The following is a 21015-nucleotide window of genomic DNA, read 5'->3' on the forward strand; positions in this document are numbered from 1 at the left end:
ATTCACCAAGATCTTCATTTTCAAGATGCTAAGCTTTTTCCTTGCTCCCCATTATTAATACACACTCTCCATAGAAGTTGTTCACCTGTACAGCCTTCCTTTGTCTTGGTGGCATTGTCCATTTTCAGATTTAATTTACCAGTTAGTTTGACTGATCCTGAGATACTTGTAGGAAAGAAAGAGAGAGAAATAATGAGTAATTTAGTAGATTTTAAAAGTATCTACTTCTACCAAATCTGGAAAGGAATTCTGTATTTTTGGCCTTCTAACAGTGAACTATATTGGTTGATACTGTTGTGAGTGAGATGGTGAAAGTAGTCATTCATGTCTTACTGGGATGAGGTAGCTGAGGCTCTGTGTTCTGTATTGTGAGGAAGGCATTGTTACCATGAGGCAGTCTTCCAGTATCCTTGGAAAATGGACGCCAAAATCTTGGGTCATATTGTGTCAAAAAAGGTCTTTCTAAAACTTGGTTCTCTTCCTCTAGTGTGGTAGAAGAGGAGACACGGCGGTCCCAGCAAGCAGCTCGGGATAAGCAGAGTCCCAGCCAGGCCAATGGCTGCAGTGACCACAGGCCCATTGACATCCTGGAGATGCTAAGCAGAGCCAAGGATGAGTACGAGAGGGTGAGGCTGTGTGCGCTGCGCAGGAAAACCAGAGCAGGGAGGAGACCTGTGGCGGGTCTGGTGGACTGGGGAGCTCACCTCCAGGGCCAGCGGGAATAAGTAGTTCAGAAAGAAAACATGTCTTATAGATAAGGAAGGGGATTTTCTTACCTCGGAAAATTCAAAGTGTTCTTTTTCTATTCCTAAAAAATTACTGCGGGAGAAAAGGATTTTGGAAAATAAAAGGTCCCACTTCCTGGGTAAAGAAATGTACATTAGAACCCATGAGACATTTCAAGTTCTACCAGATTCCTCAATGTCTATCTTAGAGAATTACGAAGAATTTATGGATCTATGAAAATTAATACAGGAAAGGCAGTCATCTCTACAATGAATTCATTGATTCTTAGGAAACTGGATGAAGTAAATAAATATCAAGAATCATTTCTGAGCTTTTAAGTTACCATGTATTACCATAAATTCCCTCCCATACCCTTAATGAGATATGCGTTATCTACATAGATGCCGTCTTCTGTTTTTATAGAGACCTTTCTGTGTTGTGGTGACAGCTAATAAGTTGAGAGCTCTGTCGCCCATTCACAGTGAGGACGGGACCAAGATGCCACATGGGACAGAACGTAGGGGTGCTGCACACGAGAGCACACACTCCAGGAGATGGCCCGCCTTCCCCCTCAGGCTGGGAAGCAAGTCATCTCCAGAGGAAAGAAGGAACTGAAGCCTTGTTTCTGGTGCAGAGCTGCAAAGGAACTCTAGGTCACATGAACAGTATATAAATCTGACATGATTTCTGGTTAATGCACATTGCAAAGGTAGAAAATATGGAGAGCGCAATAATTGCTGTTGTAAAGAAAATTCTTCTGGTATGGTATGGAGTAAATAAAATTTCTGTGGTTGGATTAACACTAAACCTTTGGGGATTTAGTTAAATCTTTGATATTTCCTGCATAATGTGTTCTTTCTATTTTTGAAGCCATCCATAAATAGGTGGCACTTCCTTAAACAGGAGTATTGTTGCTTGTCTGCACTCGCCTGTCATCTAATCATATGCTGTTAGTCTTAGCAGTGGCCCATGAGTTCACTTCTTAGTGTTTGGATGAGCTCTCCTCTGCCTTAGATGATTCCAAATAGACCCTTTATCTTTAGGTAGAGACTTGGGAGATTGCCAGATTCATCTATGCAACAACTTGGGTGAATCTCAAAGGCATTATGATTATGCTAAGGAAGCCAGCATTCCATTTAGATGACAATCTCGAAAAGACGGAACTAGTGCCAGAGAAGAGTCACTGGTTGCCAGGAGTGGAAGGAGGGCACGACTGCCTTGGGATAGCACAAGGGAGTTTGGGGAGGTGATCGGATATCCTGATTGTGGTAATGGGTACACAAAACTATACATTTCAAAAGTTAATTTTGAAAGTGAAAGAAATGGTAGCCCTCCAGGCTCCTCTGTCCATGGAATTCTCCAGGCAAGAATACTAGAGTGGATTGCCATTTCCTTCTCCAAGGGATATTCCCAACTCAGGGATCGAACCAGGGTCTCCTGCATTACAGGCAGATTCTTTACAATATGAGCCACCAGGGAAGCCTGTTTGATACATTTCAAAAGTTAATTTTACCATATATTATTAACTTTAAAAAAAAATGGAAAAGAATATATAATAAAGTAATGCTGTTTGCTTGTCCTTAAAGGGGTTATAAAAATAACAGTTGCTACGAACACTATTGTCTAAAATCATGTGCTTAGCTTTCTAGAAATTTTATTGTCCAATTAATTTCCATATTTACATGCAGGTCCAAAGCAAACATTTGGCATTTGGTGGGGATGGTTATCCTTGACTTTTAAAATAATACTTCTGTTAACAGTAACCTTGAATGCTGTTTTGTAAGCCAAACAATAGCAAGTTTTTTCACATGATATACTTTTCCTTTTAATTTAAGAATCAGATGGGCGACTCAAATATCTCCAGCCCTGGGCTGCAGCCAAGTACTCAGATCTCCAATCTGGGAAGCACTGAGACGCTAGAAGAGACACCATCTGGGTTGCAAGATAAGGTTTGTACAGCTCAAGCCCTAGCTTTGTCCAAAGTAACCTAACACAGAGTCAGCATTTTGTAAGGGTTTTGATGCAGTACAAGTTTGAGCCATTGATCATCTGTCAGAGTATGTGCGTATAGGCAGTAGCGTGATGTCATCTTCTCGTGTCATTTCCCCTGGTCCGTGTAACTGTCTTTCATCCGGGTTTTGCAGTAGCCTCCTATCTGGTTTCCCAGCTTTTGCCCTAGCCACTCCCTCTCCTCTTCTTGACCCAGGGGTCAAAGTAATCCTGGTTTAACCTAAGTTAGACCGTGGCTTTCCTCCAGTGGTATCTCATCTCACTCAAATAAAAGCCGGGGTCACAGCAATAACCCCTAAGGCCCTCTCTGATCTGGCCCCCTTACCCCTGGCCTCATCTTCCATCTTTCTGCCTTGTTGCCAGCCTCATAGGCTTTTCTACCTTTTCACAGATGTGTCAGACCTGCCTCTGCCTCAGTACAGGCCTTTGCAGGTATAGTCCCCTTTGCAGTTAGAGTCCCCACAGCCTGAAAGACTTGCCTCCTAGAAGTACCTTGCTCCCATTCTAGTGTCTTCCATATAGGTGAGGGCCTTTCACACCACCCTATTTTAAATAACAATTCTTCCCTACCCCTGTTCTGCTGTGCTTTATTTTCTTCCAGCTATCAGGGTTCGTGGTTTTTTAAAGTTTTTGATTGTCTCCTCCCCACCAAAATCCAAGTATCATAGGGTCTGCCTTGTTTGCTACTGTATCCTCAGCATCCAGTACTGTAAATATTTGTTGAATGAAATCGTTCTCTTTGTTTTTATTTCTTTTTATTTTACTATTTATATTTTTATGAAGTAATTCTCCTTGAAACTGATGACTTGATAAGGGAACAGATATCAAGTAAAAGCCATAGTTTTTTAAGCTTTTTATTTTAAGATAATTACAGATTCATATACAGTTGTAAGAAATAATACAGAAAGAGTAAAAGCCATAGTTTTTTAAGCTTTTTAAGATCATTACAGATTCCTACGCAGTTATAAGAAATAATACAGAAAGATCCATGTCCCTTTCGCCTGTTTACTCCATTGATACCAGCTTGAAAACTACAGTATCACAACCAGAATATTAACCCCGTATACCCATCTTGTTCACGTTTCCTCGGTTGTTGTATTCATATTCGTTTCTGTGGGTATATGCACGTGTGTGTTGCATGCATGCTAAATTGCCTCAGTCGTATCCGACTCTGTGCAGTGCTATGGACTGTAGCCCTCCAGGCTCCTCTGTCCTTGGGATTCTGCAGGCAATGCCCTTCTCCAGGGGACCCTCCCGACCCAGTGAGCGAACCCATGTCTCTTATGTCTCCTGCACTGGCAGGCGGGTTCTTTACCACTAGCAGCACCTGGGAAGCCTCATTTGTGTGTGTTTAGTTCCATGCACTTTTATCTCATGTAGAGCTTTGTGTATCTACCACCACGGTCAAGATAGAGGACTTCATCACCACAAGACTCCTTTGTATTACCCATTTGTTATCACACTGACTTATATGTCACACCCTCCTAGCCTTCCTCTGGCATCCCTAACCCCAGCAGTGACTGATATGTCTCTAGCTTTATAACGCTGTCATTTCAAGAATTTTCTATAAATGGAATCATACAATATATAACCTTTTGGGAGTATGTTTCTTCTAACTCATTGAAGAGATTCATTGAAATTGTTACATATATTATAGTTCTGAATCTCACTGCTGAGTGGAATTAACATTTTTAACCATTCACTCGTTAAAGGACGGATGTGTTGTTACCAGTTTGGGGCTATTGTGAATGACTTTTCCATGAACATTTGTATACAGATTTTTGTACACACATTTCCTTTGTTGTTCCTTTGTCCTTTCCGTTACTAAATCGTGTTCGACTCTTTCCAACCCTATGAACTGTAGCCTGCCAGCTCCCCTGTCCATGCAGTTTCGCAGGCAAGAATACTAGAGTGGGTTTCCATTGCCTTCTCCAGGGTATCTTCCCAACCTAGGGATTGAACCTGTTGTCTCCTGCATTGGAAGGCAGATTCTTTACTGCTGAGACAGCAAGGAAGCTCAGATTTAAATTTCCTTTACTCTGCGTTAAATGCCCAAGAGTACAAATGTTAGGTAATTTCATAACTGCAAGTTTTAGTTTAGAAATTGCCCTACCATACTGTTTTCCAAGAGGCTATCAGATCAGATCAGATCAGTCACTCAGTCATGTCCGACTCTTTGTGACCCCATGAATCGCAGCACGCCAGGCCTCCCTTTCCATCACCAACTCCCGGAGTTCACTAAGACTCACATCCATCAAGTCAGTGATGCCATCCAGCCATCTCATCCTCTGTCGTCCCCTTCTCCTCCTGCCCCCAATCCCTCCCAGCATCAGAGTCTTTTCCAATGAGTCAACTCTTGCCATGAGGTAGCCAAAGTACTGGAGTTTCAGCTTCAGCATCATTCCTTCCAAAGAAATCCCAGGGCTGATCTCCTTCAGAATGGACTGGTTGGATCTCCTTGCAGTCCAAGGGACTCTCAAGAGTCTTCTCCAACACCACAGTTCAAAAGCATCAATTCTTCAGCGCTCAGCCTTCTTCACAGTCCAACTCTCACATCCATATATGACCACATGAAAAACCATAGCCTTGACTAGACGAACCTTTGTTAGCAAAGTAATGTCTCTGCTTTTGAATATGCTATCTAGGTTGGTCATAACTTTCCTTCCAAGGAGTAAGTGTCTTTTAATTTCATGGCTGCAGTCACCATCTGCAGTGACTTTGGAGTCCAGAAAAAGAAAGTCTGACACTGTTTCCACTGTTTCCCCATCTATTTCCCATGAAGTGATGGGACCGGATGCCATGATCTTCGTTTTCTGAATGTTGAGCTTTAAGCCAACTTTTTCACTCTCCACTTTCACTTTCATCAAGAGGCTTTTTAGTTCCTCTTCACTTTCTGCCATAAGGGTGGTGTCATCTGCATCTTTACATTCCTAAACGATGTATGTATAATGTTTCTAGGGATGCAGGTGGTAAATTATTTAAACCATATTTTGTATACTACATTTCTTTGCTCCATTTTTACTGTATTTGAATTTAAGATCCTGAAGGTCAAACGTATATTAAAAGAGAAAGTGTTATATAAAATTTAATTTTTAAAAAATATGTGTTAAGAGAAGCAGCAAGTGGAGGAGCAGATTCCTTCTGGTCTGGCTTATCAGCCATGAATGTCCAGTGGGCTAGTCACTTTCCTTTTCATTTCTAAATCATGGGATTAAGGATTCTGGCAGTACTTGACTCACAGATTTACTTTGAAACCCAAATGAAAAAATGAACCCAAAAAGACTCCATTTTATAGGCCAAAGTGACAGCGTTTTGTAAAATACTGAGAACTGGATATTGTTGAGCCATGTGATTGTCTACAGTTAGCTCAGATCCATAGCCAGCCGTGTACACAGAATAGTACACTGGTTTAGTAACACTGCCATCTAGTGCTGAGGAGCAAATACTGCTGTCAAGCCTTAATAGTATTAAATTTTATTTCAGTTTCATTATTCACTTAGTAGAATTTCCTTGAGACAATTTCCCTAGTTTGTTTTGTATTATTTTTGTTTTTGTTTTTTTGTTCCTGTGGTTAAGAATAATCACACCTTCTAGTGTGCCCAGGGCACTAATGAGTAGGAAATCTGACAGGGACACAGTAAATTCAAACAGAAATATGAAATTCTGTAAACAGCAAGAGCTGTGGGGTGAGAGAGGAACAATGGAAAACCTGATATAGTTTCTTAAAAAAAATTTTTTTCAGTCCCATACATACTGTCACTCATGAATTACATTTCACAAGGGAATGGTCAGATTAAAATCTGATTTAAGTGAGGCATTACTGAACTCAGAATCCAGACTGTAAGTATATTCAGACATGAGTAAAGAATAAAATTTCACCTTTTCTGTGGATGATGGATGATGAATCCATGAATAAATAAGCCCAACAACTAGAGGAATGCAGCCAGTTTTTCTTGTCAGAGGCAGAGGAGAATGGAACGGGTCCTGTCCAAACCAGCTCAGAGACAATAAAGCTTTGGGGAGTTTGTGTAAAGACACAGGCTCTGCTCCCTCAGCCTCTAGTGACTAATTCACCCAGTTACATGTTTCCAAAAGTTGGTACAATCTGACCAGTCACCAGCTCTTAATTATTCAGGTCTTACTTGCACCTCTCTTTTCCAAAGGATCATATCACCATTCAGTTGATTAGATAACCTGTCATCTGCACGGTGGACATAATGGTGCAGTGGCATGATGGTTAAGAATATGGATTGTCTTGTTAGAACTAGGTTGGCATCTGGTTCTGTTGTACTTGGGCATCATCCATAAATGGCGATAATAATAGTACTGCCCTCACCGATTAATAGAGTAACGCATGCAAAGTGTGTAGTACAGGGCCTCCTGTACAGTGAGCCTTCTGTCTGTGATTATTCTTACTGCCTTGTAACCTCATTTCTTCTGCCTTACGTGAGGTACCTCTGAAACCTAATGCTTTACCACACACCCTATTCCATAAAGTCTAATAATCTGTCTCTGGCCTGGCAGATGTTGCAGGGAGGCAGCATGGAGAAATTGGAAACTTACTGCTGCTTTTGCATACTACCAGATGACTTCATTTTTTAATATGAAGTAGATTTTAAATGATCAGAAATACCTGTTCTTAAGTTCAAGTATAGAAACACTTCACATGTAAATGTGGGTAATTTTGGTTTTGTAAGGGTTCGTTTTTGTTCCACTAGATAGATAAAAATTGCTACCTGGATCATTTTCGAAGCCTAAGGTGTATTTCATGGTGAGGTTTCTCCATGTCTGGTTTTTGATTGTTCCTTTTCTTATAAAATAGTATTCTTCACTGGAAAAGACTCTTAAGTTTTTACAAGATCATTCCAATATGATCTGTGTTTTCTAAAGTCAGTCAATTCAGTTCAGTCGCTCTGTTGTGTCTGACTCTTCACGACCCCATGAATCGCAGCACGCCAGGCCTCCCTGTCCATCACCAACTCCCGGAGTTCACTCAGACTCACATCCATCAAGTCAGTGATGCCATCCAAGCCATCTCATCCTCTGTCGTCCCCTTCTCCTCCTGCCCCCAATCCCTCCCAGCATCAGTCTTTTCCAGTGAGTCAACTCTTCACATGAGGTGGCCAAAGTACTGGAGTTTCAGCTTCAGCATCATTCCCTCCTAAGAAATCCCAGGGCTGATCTCCTTCAGAATGGACTGGTTGGATCTCCTTGCAGTCCAAGGGACTCTCAAGAGTCTTCTCCAACACCACAGTTCAAAAGCATCAATTCTTTGGTGCTCAGCCTTCTTCACAGTCCAAATCTGACATCTGTACATGACCACAGGAAAAACCATAGCCTTGACTAGCCGGACCTTTGTTGGCAAAGTAATGTCTCTGCTTTTGAATATGCTATCTAGGTTGGTCATAACTTTCCTTCCAAGGAGTAAGCGTCTTTTAATTTCATGGCTGCAGTCACCATCTGCAGTGACTTTGGAGCCCAAAAAAAGAAAGTCTGACACTGTTTCCACTGTTTCCCCATCTATTTCCCATGAAGTGATGGGACCAGATGCCATGATCTTTGTTTTCTGAATGTTGAGCTTTAAGCCAACTTTTTCACTCTCCACTTTCACTTTCATCAAGAGGCTTTTTAGTTCCTCTTCACTTTCTGCCATAAGGGTGGTGTCATCTGCATATCTGAGGTTATTGATATTTCTCCCGGCAATCTTGATTCCAGCTTGTGTTTCTTCCAGTCCAGCATTTCTCATGATGTACTCTGCATATAAGTTAAATAAGCAGGGTGATAATATACAGCCTTGACATACTCCTTTTCCTATTTGGAACCAGTCTGTTGTTCCATGGCCACTTCTAACTGTTGCTTCCTGACCTGTATTCAGATTTCTCAAGAGGCAGGTTAGGTGGTCTGGTGTTCCCATCTCTTTCAGAATTTTCCACAGTTTATTGTGATCCACACAGTCAAAGGCTTTGGCATAGTCAATAAAACAGAAATAGATGTTTTTCTGGAACTCTTGCTTTTTCCATGATCCAGCAGATGTTTTCTAAAGTAGGTATATCTAAATGTTGGTTTGTGTGTGTGTGTGTGTGTGTGTGTGTGTACACACACACACATATATATATGTAAAAGAATATGGTGGTTAAGAGTTACGTAATTGGGATTTGCCTGAGGGTCCAGTGGTTAGGACTCGGTACTTCCTCTGCAGAGAGTACTGGTTCAATCTGTGATTGGGGAACTAAGATCCTGCAAGCCATACAGTGCAGCCAAAAAATAAAATAAATGAAAGGAGTCCTTTGGGCCCAGGTCAGAGCAGGGCCTGGCACCCTCTGCATACCCAGCAAATAAAGGTTAAATGAATTCAGCAGTACTGCTTGAAGGGAGGTGCAGGAAAGCTCACAGTTGAGAACTGTGAACATGTCTCCTCTGAGTCACTGCAGTGGTATCAGTAAACCAGATCACTAAAATATAAGTAAGTTCAACATTTTCAGGCTTAAATGCTTTCCTTTTCCTCCAGCATCTGTGATTTGGGAATTGGAAGGTTGCTATTTAAAAAATGGTTATATTGGGAGGGGCAGTATAGGGGTAGGGGATTAAATGGTACAAACTTATTATGTATAAAATAAATAGGATACAACAATAAATTGTACAGCACAGGGAATATAGCCAATATTTTGTAGTAACTTTAAATGAAGTACAGTCTATAAAAATATTGAATCACTGTGTTGTATACCTGAAACTAATATAATGTTATATCACCTATACTTTAATTTTTTTTAATAGTTAAATTTATTTTCTGGTATTTGAGGCCTAGTCCTTAAGGTACAATGCCTGCCTTTTAATTAAAAAAAAAAAAATGAACATAAAGGTAGGATTGCTTGATCATCATTTGGTCCTCATATCCTCTTGAGTGTAATTTCCCTACCATGTGTGACTGGCATGGGGCAAATTAACTTTGAGTAAAGTAATTGCCCCTTTACCTTACATGTGTTTGCGAAGCAAAAAAGGTGACTTCTAAACTATCACCTGAGTCCCTAAAATTTGATTTTTATTACAAATGTAGATATCTCTTCACCACCTTGGGGATACTAGGTGCATTCTTGGCCTTAATCCTGAGGACATCTTCAGCCTGTTCCATTTCCTATTTTCAGACTCTACCTAGCCTTGCTTCTGCAAACTGATTTGGTTGATGGAAAAGAAACTTAGTTATGCTGGTTTGCAAGAGTTTTCTCTCATTGGGGTGATTTGATTTGTTTCTCAGTCTGCTCCATCTGGACACAAACATCTGACAGTGGAAGAATTATTTGGAACCTCTTTGTCAAAGGAACAGCCAACAGTTGTGGGTCTGGATTCAGAAGAAGTGGAGAAGCTGCCAGGAGATGCCTCCCAGAAAGAGCCCAACTCATTCCTACCATTTTCCTTTGAGCCTGGTGGGGCGCCCCAGTCGGAAAACCTGGGTGTCCATCCTGCTGCCCACCCCTCAGTCCAGCCCGAAGTCACCACCCCGGTGCTAATCACTCCTGCTTCCATCACTCAGTCCAGTGAAAAGCAGGCCCCCAGCTATGCCATCCCATTGCACTCTGTGCTCAGTCCCAGTCTACAAGCAGAAGCTTCTACTGGACAGGCTCCCCCCAGCCTACCCCGAAAAACCACCATGATGCAAACAGTGAAGACCGCGCCTAGGCAGAGGTCTCCACTCCTGAGTCAGCCTGTCCCTGAGCTGAGCCACGCCAGCCTGACTGCCAGCCAGAGCCCATTCAGGGCCCCGCTGAGCGTGACAAACACAACCAGTCCGTCTCTCCCAAGTGTTGATCTTCTCCAGAAACTCAGGTTGACCCCGCAGCATGACCAAATACAGACACAGTCACTTGGGAAAGGTGCAGCGGCACCCAGCTTTTCTCCAGCAGCCGGCCAGCTGGCCACGCCTGAGAGCTTCATAGAGCCTTCCCCTAAAGCGACAGCAGCGAGAGCCTCAGCCTCCCTGAGCAACATGGTGCTTGCTCCCCTTCAGGTACTGGCGGGAGATCGGGTGGCTGTAACCTAGTGGGATGAAACTGGATTTTGATTGAGAGGAGACAGAGTTGTTTAAAGAGACAACCGTTGAGTGTGTCAGGGGCTAGAAGAAAGGAGAGGTGAGAAGCCCTGCAGTGATCAACCAAACCATCAGTAACTGGTGGTGTAACTCAGTTCCACTTCCCAAAATAATTTCAGCTGATAAAAGCTGAGAAACTGTATTTTCCTTCCTGGGTGTGCATTTTAACGTTTATTTTTGCCTGACAGGTCTAGGAGTCCTTATTTGACTCAAGACCATGGATCCAGATTATCCCAAACTTTGTTCCATCCCCTGCTCCCTCAGTACTCTGAGTGCCCGCCTTGTGCCAGGTGCATTAGGGCTGCCATAAGAGCATCCCACATTTGCAGGTCTGAGGTCAAAGAAAGCTTCCTCGGGAAACTGGCCATCAGCTGAGATCTGAAGACTCAGGAGAAATTAGCCAGACCTAGAGGTAGGAAGAGTGTGTGAAGGCAAGGAAAATAGCAGGTGCAGAAGCCTAGACACTAGAGGGCATTTGGTGAACTTGAACTGTGGTGACTGGATCTATGTGGAAAGAAATGGGGGAGCAGGTATTGGTGATGAGTAAAACTTTGTAAATAGTGTCAAGGAGTTAGAGATTTGTTCTGAGGGCCCTGGAGAGTCTTTTAAGTGCGTGAGCCAAGGGTGGCACACTGGGAGAGGAGACGATGGAAGGAGGACGACCCATCAGAAAGGAGGTCGGGGCAGTCACCTGGGCTTGAGCGGGCAGGGGCCTATACTGGGCAGTGTGGACATGTGGATTTATTAAGAAGGAGGATGAGTGGGACTTGGTGGGGTTTAGATATAGGGGTGAAGAAGAGGTTTGTCCCTCAGTAACTTATAAGGTTGGTGAGTTTACAAATGAGGAAATCAGGTCACAGTTGAAGTGACTTGTGCAAGATCACAGAACTGAAAAGGGGTAGAGCCTTTTAAGGTTTTAGTCTCATGCCCTTTAATAATTACAATCCCCAGCTCTTGAACATTTTACCAAATAATATTATCCTGGCTCTTCTGTATAATATTATTTCTTAGTTAATGGAGTGTTTTGTTCCGTTCTGTTAAAATTTTGTCCAGAAAAAGAAACCTAGTGTCCTGGTTACATGATTAAATTGTCATATGTGCCGTTTCCGTCTGTAGTATAAGGCGCAGCAAGAATGTTCTGTTTAATAAAACATCCCTGAAATGTGTCTGCTGCCACTATTCCTGTTGTTCTAGAAATACAACCAGCAGCAGTCGTGAATACCGCCCACTCTAGATTTGGCCTCTGGGACAGCACCCTGCTCTCCAGCATGCCTCCTGGCAGAGGAAGCTTACAAACATGTTCTTTCTCATTTATGTGGCTGTATCAAATTTCAGCACCTGGGACCGTACTGAGTCCTAATGTATTTGCTCTGCTACAGGAAGTTCTGTGTCTCCCAGGGAATAGGTGTAACATTTGTCTGTGGAAGTGTGTGGCTGTGTAAGACTGTTTAGTGCCACCTTCCAGAGTGTGAACCGCCTTATCAGGAGGCTTCATGCTGTCAGGATCTTGCGTCTCTACATTCTCAGCAGCAAAAATATGCTTGGTCTGTCCCTGCTCTTATAAGAGACCCAGGTTTCAGCTTTTTCTGTAGAGACCTTTTCAAGGCTTTGCACACCCCTTTTCTCCGGTGGAACTGAAGGGGGTTGGGGGCTGTCCCGAAGTGCCTATCCTGCATTGTGACAAATTCTGGTCAGCCACTTCCCTCAGGAATCTAGGAACCAAGTCATGTTTGAACTCCTCCTTACAGTTGCTAACCTAGATTTTCCCCCAGTAACTAAGAAATCTTAAATGAAAAGTTGCTACATCTGTTCATCTTTTCTGTTTAAACATTGCAGTCTATGCAGCAAAACCAGGATCCTGAAGTTTTTGCCCAGCCTAAGGTGTTATCCAGTGCCATCCCGGTAAGGATCCCCCTTTTTCTAAAGAGCATAGTATGTCTTAAGTTCTGCTGAGTGTGAAGTGAAACGTTTCAGCTTTCAAACCTAGGTGCCTCTTAAATGCCCCTCCCACTCCCCCAGGCAGAGCTCATTGCTGTGGCCTCTGCAGTCCTCAAGTCATCCGTCCTCAGTGATGAGTTCCCTGAGTGCGTGTATGGGAGGACAAGGTTGGCCACGGCAGGGGCGCTCACTCCCCTCCCTCTGTGTTGTGAGCGGGCGACTGCTGAGAGCACGTCAGCCCCGTCCCTGTGGATAGGAGATGGTCTTTGCCCTGGAGGAACCGTGGTGCCCAGTAGACAAGGCAGTGTCACCACCGCTCATTGGCTTCCCATTGCCCTGTGGGCAGAACCTCCCAGGCCTGTGTGCTCTGCGCCTTGCTGCTTCCCCCCTGCCTCATTTTTTAGACATTGTCCTCATCCTCCATTCCCTACCAGCTTTGACAGGCACACTCATCTTTTTCAGTTCCTAAACTTTTAGGTTCCATTAGCTTTTGAGCCTTAACACCTCTCCTGAAGCCTAAGATTGTAAACGAAAGCCACCTTCTGACTGGTCTTAGCAGGTCTTCTTTGCAGCTTGCCCTGTTGCATGGTGGTCAGCGTACCACTTCTTGGTGATCTCTCAGCCTGGTGTTGCACCAAAAATAACTGCAGATGGCGCAGAACCCAGAAACTGCACTCTCAAACTATGGACAGTTTGGTTCTTTGTAGATGAGGAGGGTGACAGATAGGAGGGGAAAAATACATAGTTTTCGTGTTGAGTGTATCAAAATATGAGAATTAGTAAAAAAAAAAAAAAAAAAAAGACTGCCCTCATATCTCAGTTGGTAATCCACCTACAATGCGAGAGACAATGTTTGATCCCTGGGTTGGAAAGATCCCCTGGAGAAGCAAAAGGCTACCTGCTCCAGTATTCTGGCCTGGAGAATTCCATGGACTATACAAGACCATGGGGTCTAAAAGAGTCGGACATGACCGAGCAACTTTCATTTTCAAAAAAAAATATTACTGTGTTCTGCTGGTTAGCCATTGTTAGCCCAGAAGTATATCTAAATGAAAGAAGGAGATAAATATTAGTTTTATGTTTTTAAAATTGTATCTTTGATGACTGTAGTGGCATAATAAATACATTGAACACGACTAAAGAAGCTAATGCTTCATATAACTTCATATAACTAATGCTTCATGTAATTCTTTTTATTGAATTAAAAGTTATGTATAATAAAATGCAGATTTCTTAAATTGAGTTTTAATACACATATATCCCTTGGGTAGTGAAAAGTTATATAACACTTCCGTCACCTCAGAAAGTTCCTTCACACCCTCCTCCAAGCGTTTCTGTGTCCCTCATGGAAAAACTTTACATATTCAACTTAATCTCAGGACTGTTCTTACTGTGCCTACCCTGCTGTTAGTTAGCAGGTTCCCCTTCTGTAGTGATGGGGCTTGGCTTCTCATAACAGCTCTAGGCCATCCTTATCATGTATATGGGCTCTTCATCCTTCAGCTAACAAGCTTCCTATCCAGACATTAAATGCTTAGATACTGCTTCCGAATCTTTATCTGAACTCTAAATAGTTAGCACTGGACTCTGCATTCCAGCCTCCTGCTGCTGTGCTTATTATCAGGCGTCCCCTCCTCTGGGCCTGGCTGCTGGCTCCCACGCTCTTTGTTGCAAAATAACCGTTGTTCCCTTGCAGGTGGCAGGCCCCCCTCTGGTTCCCGCAACAACCTCGGCAGCACCCTCAGTCCTGCTGTCCCCCAGTGTTTTCCAGCAGACAGTTACAAGGTCCTCAGACCTTGAGAGGAAAGCCAGCTCCCCTTCTCCTCTCACCGTCGGGATGACAGAAAATCAGAGAAAGCCTTCCATCATCCTCAGCAAGTCTCAGCTCCAGGATACATTAATACATCTAATCAAGGTATGTAGAATATCAGTTTAGTCTTTGGATTTTCATTCTGTAAAAAAATAATTGTATGATTCTTTAAAAAAATCAATTCATAAAGAAAATCCAAGACCAGCTAGGACCAGTGTTTCTCTCTCCCTGTGGAAAAATTCTCAAAGTGGAAAAATAGATCTGTGTGAATTCCAAAATATTCCTCATGATTGTCTCTGGGTGGTGGGATTCTTGGCATAATTAGTTATACAGAGCACGTATATAACTTCTTCCTAAGCTGTTATCATGACAGTAAGCTCTAAGGAGGTAAATGTGACATGACCATCTCTTCCAGAATGATTCCAGCTTCCTCAGCACACTTCATGAAGTCTACCTACAGGTTCTGACCAAGAACAGAGACAACCACAACCTATGACTAGAGCAGAGTAATTCTGAAGGCAGAATGTCGACCTCAGAAACAAACAGGCCTCATCATGGAAACTTCTAAACGGAACATTGAACTTTGAGAATTCTAAAATTGAGCCTATGAGAAAGAGACTCATTGCTTAAGAATGTTTTCCAAGTGACGTTCTCAGTGATAATGGAGGTTTCACTGTGAAGCATCACCAGCAGACCTTTGTTTTGGGTGGGGAGGGGGGAGACCATTGTGTTCAGTTGTGTGGGTGTTTTCATCAGCTCTAAACAAGTTTGTGAAATAAGGAATCTGATTTTCAACTCACTTTCGTATTCAAGGTCTTAGGGAAAAGAGGTCACCAGCCCTGCGGCAGTCAGCCCAGCCCACACCCCCATTCCCCTCCCTCATTTCCATCTAAAAACTTGAGCCTTGGGCTGGTAGTCAAGTTCTGAACAGAGCAAAAGTCAGCTCTGTGCAAAGTAGCTTCGGGTTTTAAGGGTCAGAGGTTAAGCTGGCAAATTAGGACTGGTTTGTTCAAGTGAAGTGTATTTTATATGAATGCCCCTTTGGGGCCTTAAAAGTTCTGAAGTTTATTAATTGTGTTCTGTTTTTAAGTGTCCCCGGTGATGCCACGCAGAGGGCTTCCCCTGTGCGGATATGTTTGAATAGGGCCCTGCCGGCCCTGTGCTGAGGTGGGAGCGGGCGTGGCACACCTTTGGAGTAAAGGCTGGGACTGGTAAGACCCAAATTCTATCAGAAATCTTCACTTTAAGTTAAACTCTCCACTGGTTTTGAAAATGTTAAGCTTGTGTGTGAATCATAGCCTTATTTTCCTTTTCTGTCTAAACACAGTGAGAGGTCATTGTTAATTGTTTCCCTTAACACTTTGACAAAAGGACCAGTGGACCAATCTGACAAAGCCATTCTGGTTCCATTCCTCAAGTCTACTGAGAATAGTTTTAAAGCTATGCAGAAAAGGGAACTGTTATTCACACTGCCCTTACTTTATTATAGAATATGGAATTAAAAACCAAGTGTGATATTCTGAACTTTACCAATGTATTCTTAGGCTGTGAGTACTTCTGCAGCCCAAAGTCTGAAAATATGTAAAGATGCTTTGTTATGCTGCTATTGATCTGCCATGATTTATATTTATTCTTTTATGGCATGTAATGGTGATTAGTAATATTTTAATGTAGATTTGATTTATTTCAGCAATAGTAATTTTAAGATATTCTTTGAATGAAAGTGTCTTTGTTTCTATGATACAGGTCATTTTGTAGTATTTAACCAATTAAAATGCACTGCTTACTTTTCTGAGCACTATTTAATGATGGGGTAAAAACCCAATTGGCTCAACCAGCTAGCTTAAGGATTAGCTGTGAATAATGCTGACAGATATGATGGTTCCTTGGGAACAATCATTTAAGCTTTAATGGTAACTCAATCATAAATCCATAGGTTTTTTTTCTTTTAGCTGAGATTTTAGAAAATTACTTGTGAATTGCATACTTGTTTTAGTTTGCGCTTGTTTTCTGTTTTTTGTTTTTTAGCATAAAGAATACCTTGATTGGCTTTTGTTAATCTAAACGTGAACTTTTCTGCTTCCAAATTTAGTGTCTTCTATTGTGTCTACCTGTTATTTGTGAATTGTGCAGAAGTCCAGGAAGCTTCTAAGTTCTCATACTCAATTAGGAATTAGGAATAGTTTGTTTTCAAAGGTAGTGTGTAAATTCAGCAACCAAAAATGAATTGCTTGCGCATCACCCAGGAAAGAGATAGTTACAGTAAGGTGTGAAATGTCGCTGACCCCAGGAGGTGGTGTCCAGGGCGCCCCTGTGACTGTTCTCGGAAGACAGTTGCCCTGGCAGGCTGGCATGCATCCCAGGTGTAAGTCTCTATGGGCTTTGGAAAGCGGAAGAATCGAGGGGTTCTTGTTATGATAGATGTTTGAGTTGAAATGATGCTTTGAGTAGGGTCAATATTACAAGACAGTTGAGAGACTGTCCTGAAGAGGGTCTGTAATCAAATCTGTTCATTTTCACCCTTTAATTCAAGGAATGAATAGGATAGACAGTAGAGAATCTGGGATGAGGTTTCCTTAGTGTGAAAGTAAACTTTTAAGTGCCCAAGTCATGGAGACTTGAAGAGGGTAAGCCTGTTTCAACTCCCAAATTTCTGTATTCAAAGCATTTTGAAAATTCAGAAGCCAGAGGTTCACCGTCATGAGAACCAGGAAGTTCAGGCCAGAATGAGTCAGTAGCGAAGTCAGGCCAAGCCTGAACAGTGGCAGTTGGATGACCCTGGGCCAAAAGTCACAGTTCAGTTGCCTTACCCCTCATTCAGACTTCTGTCCAGAACCTCATGCTAGTTTAGGTTGCATGTTTACATTGCTGCAGTAACTTTACTGGAATCTTAAGTTTTAAACCTTAGTTGAGTCAAAATGGACACCAAAACGGAGACGCTCCTTGCTAGGTTTGCAGAACTCCAGGTGCCCTGCACTTAGGTCACCGTGTCTGTCTGTAGAGCCCCTCACCCAAGTGGGCGGCCCTGCTCTTCTTTTCTTGCAGTTACCGTGGTGTGTTTGAGTGGACTCCCACTGCCCAAACAGCCTCGTTTCTTTAAGGCAGAAGCTCCTCCTCATTGTGCATCTCCCCCCAGGTTGGTAAGGTGTGACTTGGAATCCCATGTTGTCCAGTGACTGTCAGCTCCAGGAGTAGCATTCATGCCATCTGCATGTGAATATGAATGTCCACGGCTTACTTTGGAAGGCTTTTGGGAGCTGGGTTTTGTTAAGAGCCCAAGTTGACCTGGGTACTTCTCTGCCAGAGGAGGCACAGGCTTAGTTGAGAATAGGACCCGATTTTGCATGTCAAGAATTGTTCTTTTTCCACCTGTGTGTTCTTGTAAAAAATCTTAAACCCCATCAAATCTACTAGGTAAATATTTTTAAACCATGCAGCTTTATTACTCTCCTCCCCAAAGAATGTAGTTTGACATTTTTCTCATTTTGGTAGTAGAGGCCATAACTGCCATTGTATTACTAATAATGCAACATGAAATTGAAGGTGCCTAACTGCTTAAAAAACAAAATCAGCCATCATACTGTAACTCTGGGCAAAATGAAACACAGAGGAATGAGAGGCGGCACAGGCACGGGTAGGCTCGGTCCGTGTGAGTGAAAACGAGTACTCACAGGGACGTCTGTCCTGCATTCTTGCTGCACGTTTGCTGCTGAGCACATGTTTCTTTCTTACCTGTCTTTGGTTTTCTTCAGTTGTATTCAAAGGGCCCGCTGGAACCAGTAGCGCCCTGCATTTTCAGGTGTCTAAAATATTAAGATCTGAAAGAAGTAAAGCAACTTACACTGAGCTCTTTAAAAGCTGTGCTTGAGAACATTTCCCTGAGTGGGCTGGGGCCTCCAGGAGCCTGTTTTTTTCAGCAAGAGAGACATGTGCAATGTTTCACTTGGCTTTGTGTGTGACATCTTCATTTGAAATGCTCTGATGCAATACCGTTCACTTTGAAAGGGGGAAATGCAGAGTTGTGTTTCCCTTTTATCTGTGTGATTCCTTCAGAAACATGTTTTTAAAATATATGTTCTCAATGGTTTTTTATTCTGTATTCCTGCTTTGGCCATGTGGCTCTCATGACCTTCAGTGTACCAGTCTCATTGCCCTGAATGTGGGCCTGAGAAGCTCTGGGACTGTGGCAAGATTTTTGTTCCATGAGCGCAATGCAGCATCATTAACATTTTTAATGGTATGGATTTTATACCATCTGTGTATGTTTGCAAATATTAAGTTATTACCTGTTTTCAGATGAGCATTTTTCATCCTAAATTTTATATGTTTGCAAATATATTTTTTTAATAAAAGTTCAAAACCAAGTTTTAGCACCTACTCAATTTTAATTGTGTTTTTATTGAACTTAAAGACTTAGGAACTTTCGGATGAGTTGCTACACTGTGCTAGAGCCTCCTACTGCTGAGAGGGAGTAGGGTGAGAGAACAAAACAAATCCATTTATTCCCAAAAGGTTTCCCCAGATAGAGGGAACAGGTCTAATCAGGACGAGAAATAGTCTTTTATAGGGGAATTTTATCTTCTGAGTCACTTCTCAGATGCACTCAATTCATGTGCCTGGTGTCTAGGTTGATAAAGAAGGAAAGAGGGAGAGAAGAAAATAAACTGTGATTGTTATGGGAAATAGGGAAGAGGGTAGAAAAGTGTTAATCATATAAGTCCCTGATAACTGTTCACATTAAGTATAGGGTTGGCCAACCCAGTATGTTTCCAAATGAAATTCTCCCTAAAATGTTTGCTTTACCTGCCTGCTTTCATAGAGCAGAGCATATGCTTAAACCTTGTTTTATGACTTGTTTACTTCATGAGTGGCTCAGACGGTAAAGCGTCTGCCTACAATGCGGGAGACCCAGGTTCAATCCCTGGGTCAGGAAGATCTCCTGGAGAAGGAAATGGCAACCCACTCCAGTATTCTTGCCTGGAAAATCCCATGAACGGAGGAGACCAGTAGGCTACAGTCTATGGGGTCGCAAAGAGTCAGACACGACTGAGCGACTTTCTTTCTTTTCTTCTTATGACTTTTATACACACACTCAGTCACCACTAATGCATGCTCATTCAACACATAAACATTGCACCTATTTTCTTGATCTTCACAATAACCCATTTTAGAGAGAAGGGAGTTGAAGCCAAGAGTGACAAGGATGTGCCAAAGGCTGCTGCTTATTAAGCCAGCACTGAGTTAAGGACCTGAAGCCATGCAGACTGGAAGGCTGGTCTAGAATTCCTTTCTTGATTCCATTGCCTCCATGATAAATTATTCTAGATTGCTGTTGCTGGGGCTTTTATGTTTGTCAGAGCTACAGGAAGCAGCCTGTCTCTCCTGGATGAGCAGCTGGAAATCCAGCCACGGGGTTTCCTCTAAGGATGAAGCAGGGTTCTTGGAAAGCAGAAGAGAAGAGCAGCAGGAAACTCACTAAATCAAGCAAACCCTGGAGCCCAGCCTGCATTCCCTCTTTCAGACACTGCATTTCTGGTATCTGTAATGGGAAGAAGTCAACAAGTTTCTAAAGGGCTTAAATCCATTCAAGATCCTCAGCCTCCTAGAGTTTGCTGCCATACTCAACGCAAATAGAACTCATGACATAAGCCTCCTACCTGGCGGGAGGATGGGGCTTCCACACATCACTTCAGGTTCACCAGGCAAATAAATTCTCTGCGGATGGCTGCTAAGAGATATGTTATGCCCAACTGGTAGAATGGCTCAGAAGGAGGTGATAACAAAAGCAACATGACAGTCACATCGTGTTTCACAAACATTTCCTTCAGTTAAGTTGGAATAAATTTGAAATACAGTCCCATGAGTAATAACCAACATTTGTTGTGTGATTGTATGCATTATTTGTTAATCTTCCCCACATCCCTGGGAGGAGGAGGCCATTCAAAGTGCAGCCTCCAGAAAGGGCTCGAAACACACCAGCTTCTGTTATCCTGAGAAGGGGAAGAAGGGGTACGGGGTCTGGTTAGACTGATATCAGCCCATCCATCTGAAAAGAGCTCCAGAACGTGGAGCCGAGAAGGCAGCCACACTCCATAAGAACTGGTGTCTTTGTACCCAGGTCCCTGCCACTCCAAAAAGATGAGTCTGGCACTGCTTGAGCCCTGCCAGAGCTCTAGAGACACTCTTAGCAAGCTACACGCCATTTTCTGTGGAGTTTCTCACAGTGTTGGCAATGGGGCCCTGGCTTCTGAAGCAAGTACAAAATCTGGATCCCTACACATTTTGCGACCCAAGCCCCGTTTATTGTTTCTATATCTGGCATCTGAGTTGATGCTTTTGTACTGCGGTGCTGGAGAAGACTTGAGAGTCCCTTGGACTGCAAGGAGATCTGAGCAGTCAACTCGAAAGGAAATCAACCCTGAGTACTCACTGCAAGAACTGATGCTGA

At 42.8% G+C, this 21015-nt stretch overlaps 1 protein-coding gene across 1 annotated transcript in view; it reads left to right on the forward strand.

Moving 5' to 3' along the window:
* The window catches only part of DCP1A (decapping mRNA 1A), a 44046-nt gene extending 25102 nt beyond the window's left edge, over nucleotides 1-18944 (forward strand). Inside the window, exons 5-10 of the mRNA XM_006050261.4 lie at nucleotides 488-626; nucleotides 2562-2675; nucleotides 9989-10738; nucleotides 12656-12721; nucleotides 14454-14672; nucleotides 14983-18944. Of these exons, the coding sequence (XP_006050323.3) occupies nucleotides 488-626; nucleotides 2562-2675; nucleotides 9989-10738; nucleotides 12656-12721; nucleotides 14454-14672; nucleotides 14983-15063 (1369 nt within the window). The 3' untranslated portion in view covers nucleotides 15064-18944. The remainder of the gene's footprint in view (nucleotides 1-487; nucleotides 627-2561; nucleotides 2676-9988; nucleotides 10739-12655; nucleotides 12722-14453; nucleotides 14673-14982) is intronic.
* The last annotated feature ends 2071 nt before the right edge of the window (nucleotides 18945-21015 follow it).

Source organism: Bubalus bubalis, chromosome 21 (genome assembly GCF_019923935.1).
Source record: "Bubalus bubalis isolate 160015118507 breed Murrah chromosome 21, NDDB_SH_1, whole genome shotgun sequence".
Taxonomy (NCBI): Eukaryota; Metazoa; Chordata; class Mammalia; order Artiodactyla; family Bovidae; genus Bubalus; species Bubalus bubalis.